Consider the following 21,705-nt stretch of genomic DNA (forward strand, 5'->3'; position numbering starts at 1 on the left):
ATTTATCCTAATTTAATATCTGAGAGCCTATGGAATTGATTCATTTTGTTTTCCTTGAATTGCTCCTAAGGATAAGAAATATAACAGTCAAATGTAACTTTGAGAACTGGGTTTTGGTATGTAGCTTTCTCCTTGAACTGTTCTAACTGCTTTTTCCCCACTTTTCTAAAAGTCTGTGCTCTTCCCCTCGTTCATTCCATTTTCCTCTTCTCCCTCCTCTTGCATGTGCTGACCAGTCCATAATAAGTGTTTATTGAGTGGCTGTTTTGTTTCACACACAGGAGACATGGAGAGAGCAAACAGGGCAAAAACTCCCACCCTCCAGAGCTGTCTGTGTGTCTGCTCTCCTCTCCCAGTCCCCCAGCTCTGCCGTTTGAGAATTGAGCTCCCTCGATGATCCCAGTGTAGCGCTGACCTCCCAGCCTGCTGACCCTGAAGAGGCACACATCACATGCAAGGGACGGACTCCAGAAGGCTGATGCCTCAAACTTGCTTGTAGGCTGATTGTCCACACTCAGATTTTAAGATAAGGCTTCCACGATTCTCTTTGGCCATGAGCTTAGCACCTTTATTGCTGGTAAACACTGATGAGATGGAAGGAAGACTGCCGTAGATAACATGGATGATCACATTCTAGATGGGACTTTTTGTCGTTTCAAATCCAGTAAATGAGGTGGTATTTCGGCTTTTGACACCGCCAGCATTCTTGTGAGAAGTCACTTATGAGAATCACATACTTAGGGGGCTTCCCCACCTTCCCCGCAGGTAGGTTCTTTGGCAAGCTGCAACGTCGTACACTGCAGAACATTATTATTACAGTTCAGTTTCAGACATTTAGAATGTCATTTGCCCTTCTGGGCATCATTAGACATTTTTTATTAGTGCTTTGATTTCCGTTTTTTAGGCGTTTTTAGGCAGAGTGGCGGTTGGCTTCTGAGATGTGGTTATTTTCCAAACGGGATCAGAGCCCTGAGGAAATGGGAACACAGGAGAGGAAGTATTGAAGCGTTCTGGAATTCGTGTATGAGGAGGTAGGGGAGGGAAGACGTCTTGTCTTTGCATGTTTGAATAAGGACTCCATTTTAAAGACTGGGTTTATGTATGCAGTGGCTTAATGGAAGCGTGGACCATCTTGGTCCTTCTCCTTGATGCTACCTGACTCCTATTCTCTGCTTTATTACTAACTATGGGAGTCTCCTAGGGCAGCTGTAACACATTCCACCAAACTTGAGTTTGTCCTCTCATAGTTCTGGAGAACAGAAATCTGAAACCCAGGGACAGGCTTTGCTCAGTCTGCAGGCTCCTCCTCGCCTCCTGCAGCTGCTGGTGCGTCCAAGCCTCCCTTAGCTGTGGCTGCCTCTCTCCAACGTCTGCCTCCGTCCTCGCATTCCTGCCTTAGGATGCATGTGATCACATCGAGGTCCTGAGGGCCCGTCTGGATTATCAAGGATGATCTCCTTTAGTTTGTCAGATAAGTGTAGTTGCTAATCACCTCTATAAAACCTCTGTAAAAAAAAGTTGCTTCAGAGCAACTCTTTGATTAGTGTTTGATTGGAGGATATTAGGCTAGTGAACTTCACACATGAAGCTGAAACTCAGAGCTCATATCTTACAAATCTGGCGCTAATACACATCTTGTTAGATCTTATTTAATATCCAAATAAAGACAACAAGGTTAGACTTCCATATAGCATGATGCAGCTATCCTAACCCTTTCCCCAAACAAGAATGCAAAGATTCTTGATGTCCTGTAACATAAATACTGTAAAGTTAAGTATCATTAATATATCATATGTTAGATGATAAGGGGGTAAGATACAGAAGAAAACAAAAATATGTGCTTAAAAATGTAAGTGAATACACATCACAGTCACAGTCCTCATTTCTGCAGCTGGCTGCCTGGTCTTAGCTGCCTTCTGTTCTTACTTTTGTTCTAGAGCACCTCAGCTGGCCACAGTCCTTTGCTTGTACAGTATTCTACACCTTTATTACTCTGAGGGCCTGCGTCATTACCAGTCCTGCCAGAACTGGGTTATTTTCTCATTCACTGTACTACTTTTTTTTTTTTTTAACGGAGTTCTGTTAGCAGGTTTTATTTATATTGGGAATGTATGAGTCAATGAAATATTTTTTTAAAAATTAATTAATATAGACAACAGATTTTATACATTCCATAGGTATAGTTTCAAGAAGAAACCACACTTCCTTCACCCCCCTGCTACCTCCCCCCCCCCCGTTTCTCTCTCCCTCCCTCCCCTCTGAAGAGAGGTTTTGCTAGGATACAATTGTGATCTACTCTATATTCACAGGCTTAATCTGCCAGTAATCATAACATTTAACAAGTAAAAAAATAGGAAGACCTTAGTTCCACAGTAGTGTAAACAAGGGCTAAAAATGACAATCATATCCCAAAATGATCACTTCGTTCCTGGTATTCTATATTAACTGCTACATATCAGAGAACACATATGATATTTGTACTTTTCTGACTGGCTTATTTCACTAAACATAATGGGTTCCAGTTGCATTCATTTTGTTGCAAAAGACAGGATTTCATTTCTTTTATACAGCTGAATAGTATTTCATAGTATATACAGATCACATTTTCTTTCTTTTTTTCTTCCTTTTTTCTTTCTTTCATTCATTCATTCATTCATTCTTTCATTCTTTGATTTATTTGCAAGGCTGTGTTACAGAGAGGCAGAGGTAGAGAGAGGTGGTTCATTCCCCAAGTGGCCGCAATGACCTGATCCAAAGCCAGGAGTCAGGAACTTCCTCTGGGCCTCCCACATGGGTGCAGGAGCCCAAGAACTTTCCCAGGCCATAGCAGAGAACTGGATTGGAAGTGGAAAAGCTGGGACTCAGTACACTGCCCATATGCAATATTGGCACTGCAGGCAGTGGCTTTCCCTGCTACGTCACAGTGCCGAACTTCACATTTTCTTTATCCACTCATCAGTTGACAGACATTTGTGTTGATTCCATATCTTGGCTATTGTGAATTTACCCACAATAAACATGGGAGTAGAGATAACTCTTTCATTTGCTGATTTTACTTCATTATGGTAAATTTCTAGGAATCATATGGTAGATCTATTTTCATATCTCTGAGGAATCTCCATACTGTCTTCCATAATAGCTGTACTAGTTTATATTTCCACCTATTAGGGTACCTTTTCCCCATATTCTTGCCAGCATATTTTTAAAAAATTTTGATTGATAGCCACCGTAACTGGGTTGAGGTGATACCTCATTGTGGTTTTTATTTGCATTTCCCTTATGGCTAATGATCCTGAGCACTTTTTAAAGCGTTTGTTGGCCATTTTATTTCATCCTTTGAAAGTTGCCTGTCCACGTTCTTTGCCCATTTCTTAATTGGCTTGTTCTGTTGTTGAATTTCTTGAGATCTTTATAAATCCTGGATATTAACCCTTTATCAGTTATATAGTATGAAAATATTTTTTCCTATTCTGTCATTTGCCTCTTCTCTTTGCTCAGTGTTTCATTTGCAGTACAGAAGCTTCTTGGCTTGATGTAACCCCATTTGTGTATTTTCGTCTTTATTGCCTGTGCTTCTGAGGTCTTCCCCAAGAAGTCTTTGCCTGTGCCACCGTCTTGGCAGAGTTTCCCCAATGCTTTCCTCTAGTAATTTGATGGTATCAGGTCACAGATTTAGATCCCCGGTCCATTTTGAGTTGATTTTTGTATAAGGTATAAGGTAGGGGTCTTGCTTCATCCTGCATGTGTAAATCCAGTTTTCCCAGCACTGTTGAAGAGACTGTTCTTTCTCCAGGGATTGATTTCATCTAATTTGTCAAAGATCAGTTGGTTTAATTTCTGGGGTTTCTATTCTGTTTTATTTGTCTACATGTCTATTTTTGTGCCAGAGGCAGGCTGTTTTGATTATAACTGCCCTGTGGTATGTCTTGAAGTCTGACACTGTGATGTCTCCAGTTTTATTTTTGTTGCTTAAGATTGTTTTAGCTATTCAGGTTTCTTGTGTTTCCATATGAATTTTAGCATAATTTTTTCAAGATCTGAGAAGAATGTCCTTGATATTTTGATTGGGGTCACACTTTCAGTAGTATGGGCATTTTGATTATATTAAATCTTTTAGTATACAAACATGGAAGATTCTTCCTTTTTATTGTATCTTCTATTTCTTTAATGTTTTGTAATTTTCATTGTAGAGATCTTTCACATCATAGGCTAAATTTATTCCAAAGTATTTAAGGTTTTTTTTTGCTAGCTATTGTGAATAAGAACTGATCTTACAAGTTCTTTCTCAGCTGTAGCTTGTCTGTGCATACAAGGGCTATTAATTTTTGTGTGTTGATTTTATATCCTGCAACTGTACCAGGCTCCTATCAGTTCCAGTAATCTTAGTGGAGTCTTTTTTTTTTTTGACAGGCAGAGTTAGACAGTGAGAGAGAGAGAGAGAGAGAGAGAGAGACAGAGAGTAAAGTCTTCCTTCCATTGGTTCACCCCCAAATGGCCGCTATGGCTGGTGTGCAGTGCTGATCCAAAGCCAGGAGCCAGGCGCTTCCTACTGGTCTCCCATGCGAGTGCAGGGCCCAAGCACTTGGGCCATCCTCCACTGCCTTCGTGGGCCACAGCAGAGAGCTGGACTGGAAGAGGAGCAACCGGGCCAGAACTGGTGCCCCAACTGGGACTAGAACCTGGAGTGCCAGTGCCACAGGTGGAGGATTAGCCTAGTGAGCTGTGGCACCGGCCACTTAGTGGAGTCTTTTGGTACCCCTATATATGGAATGATGTCATCTGCAAACAGGAATAATTTGACTTTCTCCTTTCCAGATTGTATCCCTTTGATTTCTTTTTCTTGCTTAATGGCTCTAGTTAAAACTTCCAGAACTATATTGGATAGCAGTGGTGAAAGTGGGCATCCTTGTCTGGTTCTGGATCTCAGTGGAAATGCTTCCAGCTTTTCCCTATTCAGTATGATGCTCTCACCAAATGGTGCTGACTTGTTCGTGTTCCATTTTCCCCTAAAGAGTGGTTCTTCAGGAGAATCAGGTGTGAATGGATTTGTCACAAATTGTCTTGATTGGGTTGAGGAATGTTTGGTCTATATCTAATTTGCTAAAGTTTTTTTTTTTTTAATGAAAGAATATTGTTATCAAATGCTTTATCTGAATTTGTTGAGGTAATCATATGGTTTTTATTCAGTTTGTTAATGTATCACATTTATTGTTTTGTGTATTTTGAACTTCCCGCATACCAGGGAAAAATCCTACTTGATCCAGGTGAATGATCTTTCTGATGTGTTGTTGATTTGATTAGCTAGTAGTTTGTTAAGAATTTATGAGAATTTTTCATCTATGTTATAGGGATATTGGTCTGTAGTTCTCTTTCTTTTTTGTGTCTTTTTCTGGTTTTGGAATTAAGGTGATACCAGCCCCATGGAGGGAGTTTGGAAGGATTCCCTCCCTTCAATTGCCTTGAATGTTTTTAGAAAATTGGAATTAGTTATTCTTTAAAAGTTTGGTAGAATTATTCCATGTATCTTGTCTGACCACAATGGAATGAAGCTAGAAATGAACAGCTTTAGAAAATATGGAAACACAGAGGAGACCAAGCAACACACTCCTGAATGAACAGTGGGTCATAGAAGAAATCAAAATGGAAACCAGAAAATTCCTGGAAACTAATGAAGATGACAACACAACATATCAAAACTTATGGGATACAGCCAAAGCAGTGTTAAGAGGGAAGTTTATAGCAGTTAGTGCCCACATCAAGAAATTAGAATGACATCAAATAAATGGTCTATCAGTATATCTCAAGGACCTAGAAAAACAACAACAAACTAAACCCAAAATTAGTAAGAAGAAAGAAATGATTAGAGAAGAAATAAACAAAATGGAAACCAAGAAACAATACAAAAGATAAGTGAAATGAAGAGCTGTTTTTTTGAAAAAATAGACAAAATTGATATACCACTGGTCCAACTAATCCAAAAAAGGGAGAAGACCCAAATCAATAAAATCAGAGATGAGAAAGGAGTTGTAATGACTGATACCACAGAAATAGAATCATTAGGAATTACTACAAACAGCTATACGTCTACCAATTGGAAAATCTAGAAGAAATGTATAGACTTCTAGACACATACAATCTACCAAAATTGAGTCATGAAGACACAGAAAAACTAAATAGACTAATAACCAAGCTGGAGATTGAATCAGTAATGAAGACCCTCCCAACAAAGAAAAGCCCTGGACTGGATGGCTTCACTGTTGAATTCGACCAGACTTTTAAAGAAGAACTAATTTCCATTCACTTTCATCACAGCCATGATAGTACTGAGATGCCTTAAGGGATTATTGGCACTTTGGATGTGCTCTTCCTTCCCTCCATTGTGTGTTGACAAGCACCCAGGGACACAGGTGACAGCACAAGGGTCAGACCAGTGATTAAGCCTTTATTCACTTGCTGGGACAGCGAAAGCAAGAGACACCAAATGGTGCTGGCTTGTTAGTATTCCATTCTCCCCTGCAGAATGGTTCTAGGAGCGACTTAGGTAAATCCGCTCAGGTGGGGAATTACTTCACCAATGAGGAGTCCCAACAAAGGGCTTCTGCCTCTTGATGGGTTTGTTAGCTGCAGGAAGGGCTTTCCGTGGAAAAATACTGAGCATGAGTATGAAGGTCACTGAGTGGTGGCACCTGGTCTAAGGATGAAGCTTTGTGTGGGAGGATGGCTGACCCAGTTGGGGCAACCCCTTCCAGAAAATGACAGTGCTCCAAGTCTGGTCTGGGGTTAGTGGGGAGGGTGGTGTCCCATGAGGGCTGCCAGGCAGAGCTTTGTAGCTGCCTTCAGTTGGACTTGAAATATCACGCAGTGGGTTGGGGCCTGGAGCTGGACCTCTGAGTGGCAGCCAGGTTTCCTGTTGGCATTCAGGATTGCCCACCACAGTGAGCACAGTAGCCACTTTCTCTGCCTGTTGGTTCAGAGGCATCAGGACTGCAAAGGGCCTGAGGGACAGTCCTCACTCCAGTTTGGTGGAGTTGTGTGTCTTTCAGTGCAAACTTTCCTTCTTTGAAATTAAGAACTCTTTCCAGGACCAGAAGGCATCAGTTTCTGGGACAGGTAGTAAAGATTTCAGCAGGAGAACACCAGGTGTAATAGTGAGTGATGCCATTCCCATCTGGATGGTGGCTTAGGGCCTCATAAGCAGTCACAGAGGACACTGCCCTGCCCTACGGGCTGCCCTACCTTGCTGCGACTGAGTCTGCACAGCTGTTCTACTTTATCATCCAGCCACTTCATGTTAGGGCAACAGGGTTTGACTAGTGAGTTCCATGATCATGGGTCCATGGCCACAGCTCATTCATGGTTAAGTTCCTTGATCAGAGGAATGCTTGGTGGAATACCATGGCAGTGCTTACAGTTAGAGCCCACTTGGATACTGTAAAGGGAACTCCTCCTCTCAAGATCTTTAATCTCATATTTTGCCATGTAAGGTGATATTCACAAGTCCCACAAACTTGATGTAGATATCTTTTGAGAAGTCGTTTTTTGACCTACATAGCATCTGACTCTTTTACTTATAAATGAGAGGCAGTGAGGCTTGAGAGATATTAGAGAGGATAGGTGCTAAAATGTATGGAATCTGAAGGAACACTAATTTGATTTGAAATGTAGCCTAAGTACTTATTTGCTGGGTAAACTCTGGACAGTTACGTAACTTCTTACTCTTCTTTTCTCCTGTAAAATGAGGATAATGCTAACACTTTATCATAGGATGATTTTGAAGATTAAGTGATTTGGTAAATGTAAAGTGATTAGAATAGTGCCTGACATATAGTAAGTACTCAATAGATATGGAACAATGGTAACACAAGCAGTTGGCTCAGAAAAGCTCTAGTTTTTGGAGGTAGATCCATTTGATGTATTTGTATTTATGAAGGTTCAACCAGTTATTCGCCACATGGAGAAACATTGGTAAGACACACAGGGAGACAGCTGTCTGTGTGTGGTGGGGAAAATGTGGTGGGATCGAGACTACTCCCGATATATTTTTCAGTTGTTTTAATTGTTCAGTGTATGCAAATTTAAAAAGGACAACTAAATTAGAGAAAGTTTGATATCAAAGTTCTTATTAAAAACAAATTAGTAAAAATACCCAAAATACAGATTTTTTTGTTTGTTTGTTTTTCAGGTCTGTTCCAATGACTCATGAATTCACATTGTTTCTTTTGGTAGATGGTGACTTTTTTCTCTTGTTCAGCTTTTGTACTCATTATTCTTTCTAAGCAATTTTCCATTTAAATGCCATTAGTTTTTAAAAAGTTGTGCTTTTATTGCATTTTAGAAAAATACAGTTAATTTGAAATACATTCTTTTAGTTAACTTGTTACTGACATAGAAATCATATGTTTATAATTTAAAACATATGCTTCTGCATACTTAAGCCTCATACAGTTTTTATTTTTTCCATTTTTGGTATCTTTTAATGTTACATTAACTATAAGTTAACACTGTCTTGCAATTCACTGGCTTTTTTTAAATGTAAAATTTACTTCATGTATTTGAGAGGTGGAGTGATAGGGAGAAACAGATAAAGATGTCTTTCATCTACTGGTTCACCACTTCCCAAATGTCTGCTAGAGCCAGAGCTGAGCCAGGCTGAAGCCAGGAGCCTGGACCTTCATCTGGGTTTCTCATTGGGTGGCAAGGGTCCGTGTACTTGGAGATCTGCTGCTGCTTTCCCAGGCACATGAGCAGGGAACTGGATTGAAAGTGGAGTAGCTGGGACACAAACTGGCACCCAAATGGGATGCCAGCATTGCTGGTGTGGCTTAACTTGCTATGCCACCCTGCTGGCCCTCACTCACTGATTTCTTATTGCGTGGCACTGTATTTCTAGATGCTTTATTAAGTTCATTATTAAGTAACATAATGACCACACTGCCCACATGGAGAAATGTTATGGTCAATATGTGCCTTAAAGTATTGGCACTTTACTTCTGTGAATAGCTTTATTTTATTTTTGAAAACATTTTAACAATTTATTTTTCTTATGTATTTATTTTCATTTCATTTGAAAGAAAGAGATATAAACACAGAGATCTTCTGACTTCTCAATCATTCTCCCAAAATGCTTGAATCAGCTGGGGTGCTGGCCCAGGCTGAAGCCAGGAGTCAAGGACTTATTCTGGATCTCCCACAAAGATTACAAAGACCAAAGACCCAATAATCCACCACCTGTTGCCTCTCCATGTGTGCATTAGCAGGAAGCTGGACTGAAAGAGAAGCTGCGATTCAAAAATAAATGGGATGTTGGCATCCCAGCTAACATCTTAACTGCTATGTCTGTCGCCTGCTTGCACAGTTTGTTTATTTAAGCTTAACAAAAGCTCTGGGACATAGGTGGCTCAGGCATAGCTAGTGTTACTTATCTTTATCTGTTCTTACCGTTTCTCTGCTTGAGTAAAAGGCAAAGATTGTATTTTTGTCATTCTTAGATTTCTTTTAGTACCTCGCATATTGTTGGCATGCAGAAAAGTTACTGAATGTACAAATAAGGGCACAATTGGATGGAGAAGTAGGAGTAGTCACTAAGTGTGATATTAGTGTAAGATTTTGTATCAAGTAAATGGAATACCTAGAACCAGAACCCATGTTCTTAGACTTCTACTCAGTGTTTGCTTTAAATATGAGATAAGTTTAGGGCTATTCAAACCCTTTGTACCAAACAGAATAAATTAGTCCCTTGTCCATGTAGATTTAGCAGTTGTGTTCATAAGAATAATCAAAGAAAATTCAGTCTCTGATACGTGCTAAATTATTTTTGTTTTCCTGTTTATCACGGGTTTTAAGCAACATGTGTCTTCCTATTTGTCTTAGTCAGTTTGGGCAGCTTCAAACAATAGCATAGGCTGGATGACTTAACAAGCATTTCTTTCTCTCAGCTTTGGAGGCTGGGAAGCAAGATGAAGGTGCCAGCAGATGCAGTTTCGGGTGAAGGCCCTCTGCCTCCTTTGCCAATGGCTGGCTTCTCACTGTATCTTCATACAGATGAGACAGAAACTTACACTAATGCCAACATGAAGATTCCACCTTCATGAGATCATTACCCCATCCTCCAAGTCCTCGGACACTTGGGGATTAGGTCTTCAATATATTAATGTTGGAGGGACATAAACATTTAGTCTGTAGCACTATGCTCAACAAAGTGTAGTAGTGTCCTAATTAGTATTATGTGTTCCAAACTATACTTCTTAGTTGGGAAGATTTAGGTTGTTAATGGGATATTTTTATTTTTTTTTCCTTGGTAGGGTATTGTGGCAGGTTATTGTTAAAACAGTTAACAGGAGCCAGTGCCGCGGCTCACTTGGCTAATCTTCCGCCTGCAGCACCAGCACCCCGGGTTCTAGTCCTGGTTGGGACGCTGGATTCTGTCCTGGTTGTTCTTCTTCCAGTCCAGCTCTCTGCTGTGGCCCGGGAGTGCAGTGGAGGATGGCCCAGGTCCTTGGGCCCTGCACCCGCATGGGAGACCAGGAGGAAGCACCTGGCTCCTTCCGTAGTGGCCATTTGCAGGGTGAACCAACGGCAAAGGAAGACCTTTCTCTCTGTCTCTCTCTCTCTCACTGTCTAACTCTGCCTGTCAGAAAAACAAAAAACAAAAAACAAAAAAACAGTTAACAGGTTTCTTACCTCAAATTCTCTCCATGGTGCCACCATATGAATCTAAAGAGAAAATTCACGTTTATTTTATCACCTGTTTTTATTACTGAATATGCCAAAAATTATTTCACTTGACATGTCCCAAATTGAATTTACCATCTTTTATTAGTTATGCCACACACAGAGCTATGCAAGCATGAAAGCTGGTACTCACCTCTAGTCTCAGTCACTGCTGCCCTACCACATTTAATCAGTAAGTCCTGCTGGTTATGTCTCTGAAATGTATCTCCACTGGCCTGTGTAGACATTATTTTTTCCCTAAAATTAATCATCCTCCATAATATTAGAGACTTTGTTTTCATAAACTCACAACAGACTTACTTGAGCTAGGATACCAGGCATTCTATAATCTAGAACCTTGGCTAGTTGGTAAGTACCAACCTCATTTCTACCTCTCTGCCTCTTATTTAAGTTCAGAAACACCAGGCTATTTGTAGTTCCACGCATGCCCTGTTTCTTCCTTTGAATCCAGTCTTCTCATGCTGTGATCCCTGTCTGGAAATTCCCAAACCACTTACATGCTTTTTAGTTTCTTCTCATTTAGATTCAGCTCTGAGATTTTCAGCAGAAGTCATAACTGATTTCTTCCCATGCTTATCTCTTGACACCCAGTGCTGGGTTTATTTGTTCAAACATTCATTGATTTAAATATTTATTATTAAGCACCTATTCTAGGTGAACAAAAGATTTCTAGCCTTGTAGTTCGCACATTCTAGTAGAAGATAAAAAGCTAAATAAATTATGTAGAATGTCAGAACATTAGAATGACATGGGAAACATGTTTAAGTAGAACAGAATGAGGATCAGGAGCTGAGTCAGTGGGGGTTGGGAAACAGCAATACTAAATCTTGTTGTATAATTCTCATTGGGGGTAGTATTTTGAACAATAATTTGAAGAAGGTGAAGGATTTACCCATGTAGATGTCTGAACAAAAATGAGGCAGCTCAAAGTCCCAGAGTGGAAGCCTGATTTGTTCATGGAGGTCCAGGAGGTCATAGGGGCAAGGCATGAAGGGCTTCACAAACCATCATGATGACTCCGACTGTTACTTGTGTGAGCTTAGGAGAAAGGCAGCATGATCTAAGTTAGGTTTTGACAGGGTGGTATGTTGAGGCACGGCTATCAGTAAGTGCAGGTTAGCCAGCTAGGTGGCCATTGAAATATCCAGATGCAAGATGCTGATGGCTTGGATCACAGTATGGACTGTTGTGATGGTGACAACTGGTCAGATTTGGGATGCTGTTGTGAAGTTTGAGACAACAGGACTGCCTAATGGTTTAGATGGGAAGTATGAGAGAAAGGAGGCAAGGATGATTTGGGGGTTCCTTAATCTTATTGTCCTTAATCCCGGGCATCTTACTGGTATCCAGTCTTGTCAGTCTACCACTTAATTATTCTTTTATTTCCCTGTTGTTCTTTTGTTCTTTGTTTCTTTTTAAAGATTGTTTATTTATTTGAAAGGCAGAATTACAGAGATAGGGGAGTGAGGGAGAAAGAGAGAGAGAGAGAGAGAGCGAGCGAGCGAGAATCTTCCAGCTGCTAATTCACTCCGCAAATGGTCTTATTGGCTGGGGCTGGGCCACGCCGAAGCCAGGAGCCAGGAGCTTCAACCAGATCTCCCATTTGGGTGGCAGGACCCCAAGTACTTGGGCCATTTTCTTTTTTCCCAGGAACACAAGCAGGGAGCTGAATCAGAAGCATGTATGTGATGCTGACGTCACAGGCAGCAGCTTTACCTGCTGTGCCACAGTATCTGCAGTAGTGGACTAATGAGCAAGACTTCGCCTCAATCAATTCCTTTTATGAGAATACAAGTAATTTTAAAATATGAATGTTTATAGAGATTTATAAGAGTGATGTGTATCTTTTCTGAGGTGAAATCCTGTGTACTTTCAGTTGTTTGCAGATAAAAGTCTAAATCCTTAGCATAACATGCAATATCCTAAAAGTGCTTACTGTGAGAGCTGCATCTTCCACTGTTCTACCTTCCCTTTATCCTCTATAATTCCTGAACTTCTGAAAGGTCGATCCTTCACGCCTCCTTGGGAGGGTAAGTGCTGTCTGTCCTCCGCATCTTGCTGGTTAGTGCACTTCTAGGCCAACTTTGGGTGTCCAACTGTGAGAGCCTTCCCTGACCCTGGTTCTCACCTAGTTCAGGGCTTTGCTCCTTTTCCTGTGACCTCCTGCACAGTCACTACACCTATTCCGCTGTGTTGTAGATGTCTGGGGTCTGTCTCTGACAACTTTTCTGAATGCTTAAGGTGGGAGCAGCAGTAGTAGTACTGGTATCCAGAACAGGTCCAGTACAAGCATGATTTTGTTTAGGCTGCTGGGGCATGAAGGCAGAAGTGGGTAGGAGATAGTGACATTCATTATGTACCTAAGAACAAAAGAGGAAAAAGTTTGTTTGGTGGCCAAAAATGGTAGATACATTCGGTGGTTAAGAATTGGGGTCTAAATGTAGTTTTCACGTCAGTGTCAGAGCTGCAGGCAAGGGGGGCTTGCAGCAGAAAATGAAAGTAGTTGGGGGCCCAGTCATGGAGATGCCTCCACATCTCATGAGTTTTTCACTGTTCTGATGGTAAGGAACTGATCCAATACTTTTCATTTTTGTAAAAATCGCAATATTGTCGTCCTTTGGTGAAAACGCACTTTGCTTCTCTTCTGTTTCACTGGGTCATAGCGCTTACGAAAGGTAATTTACCAAAGTCCACCAGGCCTCTGGGTTCTGCTGGGAGGTGAGGAATGGGGGCGGGCGGGAGAAAGGCGTCTCCCTGAGGAAAGATCTGACCAGCTGAACGGTCCGGGGCGCCCGCGTGGCCAGGCCGGCAGTGGACAGTCAGGCGAGGCAGGCAGTCCCAGCAGGCCCGCTCAGGTGGGCTCCTGGACCATGCCGTCCTTGGCCAAGGCTGTGGGAGAGGCCAGGAGCCAGGAGCTGTGGGCAGCACGGTGGACGCAGGCAGCGGGCAGTTCTGGGTTCTGGCCTGTCCTCTGGCCATCGGCCGGATTCAAGGCGTGGGGCTGGGCCCGCCTCGGCCGGAAGAAGCCTCCTGCTGCGTCTGGGCGCCTTTTCTTGGAGGCCTGAGGCGGGTAGCGGCACTTCCGGGGAGGGCTGGACGACGCCGGAAGTAGCGCTGTGGGCTTGACGACGCCGGAAGTAGTGAGTGCCATGGGCTGGACGTCGCCGGAAGTAGTGCCATGGGCTGGACGACGCCGGAAGTAGCGCCGTGGGCTGGACGACGCCGGAAGTAGCACCGTGGGCTGGACGACGTGGAAGTCGGCTGCCTGTGGTGCCCGAGGCTTGTGAGCAAGGTGGCTGCGGGGTGCGGGAGGACAGCGGTCTCAAGGGTGTGGGCTTGGCCTGGCTGGGCCTTGACGCACTCGGTGCTCGGGAGGCCACGCTGTGTGACCCATCACTGACCTCCCTGGTGGGGGAGGCCGAGGGGCAGCGGCCCGCAGCCATCTTGGGCCGGGCAGCTCAGGGGCAGCCTGCGTGGCTCGCTTGCGGAGACGGGTCCCGGTGCCCCCAGAGCCCGGGCGTGTGACGTTGCCCCGGCGCGGTTAGTGGCAGCAGGGCCTGTGATGGGGACGAGGACGTGGTTCCAGCCTCCCGATGTGCGGAGGCTGTCAGAGGTTGCTGACTGACCTGGGCGTGGAATGGCGCGCGGAGTCCCGCGGTGTTGACATTGGAAGTCAACGCTGCCAGCGTGCGTGGCACCACGGGTGTCTGGGTCACAGACTTTGGACTCGAGGACACCCCCGCCCCAAATTCCCGCGAGTAGAGTGAAGAAAGATTTATCAGCAGACTGGAAATTAGGAAGGTAGTTTGACAGGGTTCCTTTTGGCAGGAAGGAGAAGAAACATGGCTTCAGACTGTTGAAGCAATAGGACATTTCATGTCCAAAAATGAGAAACCCTGAGGCAGGGCAACCCCAGGACTGATGAACCTCCCTAAGGAGCCATTTTTATCATTCCCATTCTCATTGGCTTCATTTTGATGGAGGCAAGATAGGTGCTTTGACTACAGGCCTGGTGTGCACCTTGCAGAAGAGTGGACGTTTTATGGTGATTGCTGAACAAAGAGCTTGCAAGGGAATGGGAGTATCGTGATTGAATTGCCTAGTCGGGCAGATGGTGACCTTTGCTACGAATGCAAAATGGTGGTCAGCAGTGTTTGGAGCAAAGGCAGCGTAGACATCTTGTGGAGGAGTTGATGCAGGAAGTGGATGATTTCAATTTGGAGACTGGAAGAGAGGATGGATTGAGGAGGTCTCAGGTGAGGAGGAGGTGGCAGAAAATTTCTCTTAGACACAAACACAGTAGAGGGAGCAGCAGAGTCGTGAAGGCTGAGGGATAGTGGTGCAGAGGGTTTTCTCATGTTTGACTCTCGTGTTTGTTTTGTTTTGTTTAGAAGCTAATGGTATAGATATAGAAGTCACCCACAGAGATGTTACAGTTGAAGAGATGGGGGTAGAGAAGACTTTGAAGGAAAAGAATGTAGAATGAGGATAGAAGAGAGGAAATCCCAACATTTCACAGGTGAGTAGAGGACACTAAGTCAGCGAAAGAAATTTAGAGAGTACATTCAGATAGGCAGCAAAATAGTACTTCGTAGCTATAAGTTTTAATTACCAAAATCATTAAATTATCAGTTCACTAGAATTTGCCCTCATCATATGTTTGATTTGTTTTGAACTCTCCCACAGCATTATAGGCAGGGTTTTGCTGTGTTAAGTTTATGGTATTTTATGCTGGATGGTTACTTTTAATAGCTTTTGAGTGTTTCTATAAAGTTCTTGTTGGCTGATTTTCATTTTGTTTTTCGTAGGATGGTTGGCCTGTTTAATATTTGCTTTAGGCAAATTGATTATTGGCAAACTGCCTGCTTCTTTGCTATGTTGTTTAGGAGTTTTTTTTTTTTTTTTGAAGAAAATAAGGGATTGGTTAACAATATCTGATACTGTTGAGAACAAGGAAGATAAAGATTGAGATAAAAATCAGATTAGATAATGCTCTTTAACAATTTGGGCAGTTTAGTTTGGTGTATATGTTAAAAATCAAATGCTTTCAGTGCAGTGCTATGCATGAATTAGTGAAGGACATTAAATTACTTGTTGGACTTACTGCTTTGGCTTTTATGGCAAAAAAAGAAAAAAATGAAAGTATGATGGGCTTGCCAGGTTTTAAGATGTTTTATTTTTGTTGATGGTGATGTTTCAGAATTGGGGGCAATCAGAGCATTTTTGAAATCTAGTAGCAGGGATTAGAGAGTTTATAGACATGAAACATGGGGAGGACTAACAGAATGAGCAAGGCAGAGAAGGAATCGAGACCTAAGAGGGGGAGCTAGCTGAATCAAGAAAGAGAATAGAAAGTGGTAGCGTTTCAGAGGAATGTTGAAGAGATGAATTCCCTCAGGAAAAAAGCAGCCCTCATATGTCCAGGAGATATTGATGTGTATATGGGTGCTCAGCGGTAGTGGCATGGCCTTTGTTAGTTGCTGTGGAATCAGGATAGGTTGTCATCCAGGGGGAATAAAAGAATTGCTATGACTGTTTTTTTTTCAACCAGTTAGAAATACTAGTGATGAAAATTGTTTGGATGGGTTTACCTAGTAGTGAGGATAAGAAAGGGATTCTATGGCACTTGCTAAGGTGCCATTGGAATAATTGGCAAAGGTTTTCAGACTTTATAATATTATAATAGAGAGATGGAATTAATCCATGTGGCAGGGAAACCAGATGAACAGAGACAAAAGAGTATAATGGAGGGCAAAAATCAGACTTACTAGTAACGAAAGAAAGAACGAGATATAAGGATAGCATGGTATGATCAGGCATGGAGTTTTGTCATGGGAGGAAGAAAACATGTTTTCTGTTTATTCATAGTTAACAATAGCATAATTTCCAACCCATGTAGAGGAGTGTCTGAGTACAAATTAATTGTGAACTTGAAGGCATAATAAATATTATGCTTAAGGTAATATTAGATATCTCTTGTTTTATTGGCTTTATAAACAGAATGCCAGTGTAGTTTGTAAAGTATAATACTTTAGAATAGTTGTAAATCATAGTATAAGTATGCCATTACTTTTTTTTTTAATTTAAAGGCAAGATTTATTTTTTATTTATTTATTTTTTTCTTGATAGGCAGAGTGGACAGTGTGAGAGAGAGACAGAGAAAGGTCTTCCTGTGCCGTTGGTTCACCCTCCAATGGCTGCTGCGGCCGGCGCACTGCGGCCGGCACACCGCGGCCGGCACACCATGCTGATCCGATGGCAGGAGCCAGGTACTTATCCTGGTCTCGCATGGGGTGCAGGGTCCAAGTACTTGGGCCATCCTCCACTGCACTCTTGGGCCACAGCAGAGAGCTGGCCTGGAAGAGGGGCAACCGGGACAGAATCCGGTGCCCCGACCGGGACTAGAACCCGGTGTGCCGGTGCCACAAGGTGGAGGATTAGCCTAGTGAGCCGCGGCGCTGGCCTAAAGGCAAGATTTATTTATGTCGGAGACCTCCTGGCAGAGTGGACAGGAGGGGGGCTGTAAGAGAGGCAAAACTCAAAGGGGCTGGTGGTACTGGGTTTTTTAAGAACAGTTTTGGAGAAGAAAAGAACTTGACAGGTTGACATTTGGTTACAAGGCTTGAACAAAACCTGCTGAAAGAGCTGATCTGTAATCTTACTTGCTGAGGAGGTGGGATAGGTAACTGGTTTTTACAGTAAACTGAGCTAGGAAGGATGGAATCGCCACTCCCTTGCTATTCGCATGGTAAAAATGGAAGCTCCTAGGGAGTGAGGTGGGCACTTGACCTTGATAAAGATAACTTCTGGGGGAAGAAAGCATTTTGTGTCCTAAATTTCCATTGGGACCAACCTGACTGCCTGTTAATCCGTCTGACTCCTCATATTCCCTCCCCGAGAAGAAGGGACCCTAACTTCTGCCCTGGCTTCTTCAAGCTGAGTAGGGGTAGAGAGAGTAGGGAATGGCAGTCAAGATGGGGTTCCAGCAGGAGGTGGCCTCTTGGAGGGGACGTGGTGCCAGCTTGCAGAAACTGCTTCCATTTGCCTTTTCATGTCTGTTACAAGTCTGGAAAAAATGGATCTAACAAGCAGATTAAATACACAAGATCTAAAACAAAGTACATGGTCATTATTAGAGGACCTAAGAAAGGTGTTGTCTAAGCCTCCTGGAAGTTTCTCATTGAGGGGCAAATAGAAACAGACAGGAGGTTGCTTGATGATAATAAGGGGGGGCGTTAAGGCCTGGCCAGACCTACCTATCTCTTCACATGGGGTGCTGGAAGAGGCAAAAAAGGAAGGTGTGACCCTCCTTAGGGAAAGCACCCTGCTGACCTCCATTACCTAGCTGGGCTGGGAGGACAGCTGGCTTGAAGAGAATGCCAGTGTCATCGCTAAAGGAAATGTACAGTTCTGCCTGCAGAGTTGCTGACCCTACTTGGCTGACCCTCAACAGTGGTGGTTCTTTGGAAGCTGTGCCGAGTGTAGGGCTTTTTTTCAGCTTAGAGCCAACAGGATCTGTAGCTCTGACCAGGAGTCCTTCAACCCCCTTCAACCCCCAGGACGGTTTTGTTTCCAGTGATGCAGATCTTGGGTGGAAGAGCTGCCAGGGCTTTTCATGGGCTGGCTGCTGTGTGCAGCTGCAGCCCTGGCTTCCACACGGAAGTCTGGTGCATTTGGGCAGGCTGCAGTTGGGTCTCCTTGCTGCAGATCGCTGAGGAAAGCCTGCCAGCTGTCCTGCACTGCTCCTGCTGCCCAGCTTGCTCCTTGTCCTCCTGGTTTCGCTAAAGTGGACCACAGAGGCAGCCTTCAGTGCCAGCCAGGAGGGTGCTCAGTCCCCTCCTTAGTCTTTGGTGGCTTGGGCTAGAAGTCTGTAGTTACAGACATGTTCTGATAGTGGTTTTTCTGTGAGGTAGACAGTGCCCATGAGAAAAGCTATGACCTCACTTTAAGAGCAAACATAATGATTGCCTTGTCTGTAGATTTTGAAGTCATGGTGAAACTTTCTCTTCCATAGCGTGGTTTAAAAAGGAGGTTTTGCTTGTTTACTGTGCCCATGGTGAAATAAGCTACATAATTTCTTGTATATGTAACAGTCTATTATTACAGAAATTTGTTCGCCATCCCTTTTATAAGGTCTAAAGATCAGATTGCACATCCTGGAGACTCCTTCAGAATAGAGTTAGTTTTCCCATCTTTGATGAGAACAGAGAAGAAATGAGGGAACAAGTCAGGCTTCCCAGATTGCTTACTCTTGGTAACCTAATATCAAGAGAAAACTTAATAAGCAGTTTTAACTGTTAAGTAACAACTATGAAAATATTTACCAAAAGGCCCAATGCCTTCCATAAATTTCAAGAAAAGAATACATGATTTGGACACATTTCTTAAATGTCTAACTCAAGTGTAACTTTTGACCAGCAGACCCAAGCACAAACACCTCAATGACTTAAACACTGTTAGCTTCTTTGTACCAACAAATTTAAAGCATCTGATACAGAGATTTATTTAGGTCACATGAACCAAAAAGGTATCTTTAGTTAATTTAGCAGTTTAAATTTCTGAGTAGTCTTTTATCCATAAGCCAATTAAAACATAGCTCTTAATAAATTTTCCCATGTAGACATATAATATGTACACATGTATAATATAACATGCAAGGTAGAACAATAAATCAATTTCAGTAATAGCTTTTTAAAATCTTTAACTTTTCAAAAAAAATTACCATCAATCAATTAGAATTATTTCCTGCTCTTAGTAATCTAATTTTGTCATACTTTTTCTCAGTTGGAACGTTACTATCATTTTTAATAGAACATTATTTTTTAACTTTTATTTTAAAGATTTATTTTATTATTTATATGAAAGTCAGAGTTACACAGAGAGAGGAGAGGCGCAGAGAGAGAGGTCTTCCATCCACTGTTTCACTCCCTAATTGGCCGCAACAGCTGGAGCTGCACCGATCTGAAGCCAGCAGCCAGGAGCTTATTCAGGGTATCCCACATGGGTGCAGGGGCCCAAGGACTTGAGCCATCTTCTACTGCTTTCCCAGGCCATGGCAGAGAGCTGGATTGGAAATGGAGCAGCTGGGACTTGAACTGATGCTGGCACTGCAGGCAGCAGCTTTACCCGCTACACCACAGCGCCGGCCCAATAGAACATTATTTAATATACAGTTTGAGCTGAAACAAGTAAATCAAAATCTTTATTAGCCAAGATATTTGTTTACTGTTGACAAAATTAGTTTTCACTTAGCAAGCGTGGTGTTTCTGTATTTGTTTTAAAATGATTTTTTAATCAGGGACAAGTTTTTAAAAAGAATTAATTTGTGGTGAAGTCGTTTTTATGACAGTGTTTTTTCTCATCAGGAAACTGTTTCTTAGAACCCTTCACTCCTGGTTGGAGTGGTATGACTGAGCTGCAGTCAACTGTGGGTCACTCTGCCTCTGGCCCGTGTTTAGACATTAATGTTGCAGTTTTAATCCTACTGCTAACCCCCAAATACCCTTTTTTCCCCAAGCTAATGTTAGAGTCATCTGGACATTTTCTACATTTTCTCACAACTTACTTTTTCTGAAACCCTTCTAAATGAAATGTAACGAAGCAGTAGCTTGGACATTCACCCGCTAAATAGGAGGAGAAGCTGTTACATATAGCTAGAGCACTCTTTTGAAGAAACCTCACAGGTTGAGTTTGGGTTCGACACGTTCAGGATAACTAATGTAATATGTTGGACAGTTTGTTTTGTTAGTAAGTTGCTAAAACCTGCTTAGCTCATAACTAACCTGTGCCCTCTCAGTTACATGCACACCTTCCTTCCTTCAGCGTTCACACACTAATGGCTGAAGTGCCAGACACTGTGAACTGATAAGATAAGAAGCACATGGTCCATTGCCATGAGCCAGGGGTCCGGACGGGGCCTGCTGACGCACGCAGTCCTCCCCTGATGTCAAAGGGCTGATAAGTAGCACCTTGGCTCCCTTCCCAAACTTTCTACCAGAGCGGGAAAAGACTCTTTGTCTGCAAGGCAGCTGGATTGAGGGATTTTTTTTTTTTTAAATGACTGCTTTTCTTGACTGAAAGCCAGGTTCCCGTCTGTTTAAATGGTTTAGTATTATTTCTGAATTGTTTGGCAAAAATAATGTTTGTTAGCAAAAATATTGTGAATGCATTTACATGATATTTTATGGTATGTTTGTTGCCACTTATAAGGCGTCACACTTGGAATTTTTTGGTGAGAAAATAAATGTGGCAAAGATTTATAAAAGGTAGATTTCAGTAGGTCTTACATAAAGAAACTATGGTACTGTTACCAATGTCTCTGCACTTACCCCATTTAAATACATCTACAAGGAGGGAGAAAAGCTGAATATACACTAGTGTCATTTCAGCAACCCTTAACATCTCACAAGTATAGCAGGAAGTATCTCAGCATACTTACTGGCATTTAAAAAATATCAGAAATATGGTGAAATATTATGTTTGTGACATTGAACTGTTAAAATCAAGTGGTAATCTTCCAGTGTATATATCAGACATTTTTTGTTCTACTGATAAAGAATCTGGACATGAGAACTTGCTCTACAACCAGACTTGTCCTTACAGTGGTAAGGTCTGAGCAGTGTGTCAGCCTGTAGAATGTCTGCTTAACTACTTTAACGGCTCATTAGGAAATCCTAAGGAATGAAGATAACTGGAAGCCTGTAACTGACTATCTTGTTCGAAAGCAGGGTGCCTTGGTAAGAATGAAAAATCGGAAAATCTGAACAGCCTGGTGTGTTATATAGCAAGAATTATCAGTAACTGATGATGGGATCACCCCAAGTTAGTGAAATTTAATTAGTTTCACCTTATCATCTAAACCTGAATTCTCATTGTACACACTAGTTGAATAAGGTTAGCAATGAGCATTGTGGATTACAGTAAGTATATATAACTGGTTAGAACTATTAAGGATGGTTACATGCAGATATTGAA

At 42.3% G+C, this 21,705-nt stretch overlaps 1 protein-coding gene across 12 annotated transcripts in view; it reads left to right on the forward strand.

Moving 5' to 3' along the window:
• PDE10A (phosphodiesterase 10A) overlaps positions 1–21,705 on the forward strand; it is a 645,525-nt gene that overhangs the window by 345,371 nt on the left and 278,449 nt on the right. Inside the window, exons 1-2 of one of the 12 annotated variants that reach the window (XM_089332464.1) lie at positions 13,865–14,023; positions 15,123–15,250. The exons of 10 other annotated variants lie outside the window; for them this stretch is intronic. In XM_089332464.1, the coding sequence (XP_089188590.1) occupies positions 15,214–15,250 (37 nt within the window). In that variant the 5' untranslated portion in view covers positions 13,865–14,023; positions 15,123–15,213. Of the gene's footprint in view, positions 1–13,864; positions 14,024–15,122; positions 15,251–21,705 lie in introns of those variants that run through there. One more of the 12 variants, XM_089332466.1, reaches the window with a different exon arrangement.

The sequence above is a fragment of the Oryctolagus cuniculus genome, chromosome 5 (assembly GCF_051225735.1).
Source record: "Oryctolagus cuniculus isolate XC-2025 breed Fujian yellow rabbit chromosome 5, ASM5122573v1, whole genome shotgun sequence".
NCBI classification, from domain to species: domain Eukaryota; kingdom Metazoa; phylum Chordata; class Mammalia; order Lagomorpha; family Leporidae; genus Oryctolagus; species Oryctolagus cuniculus.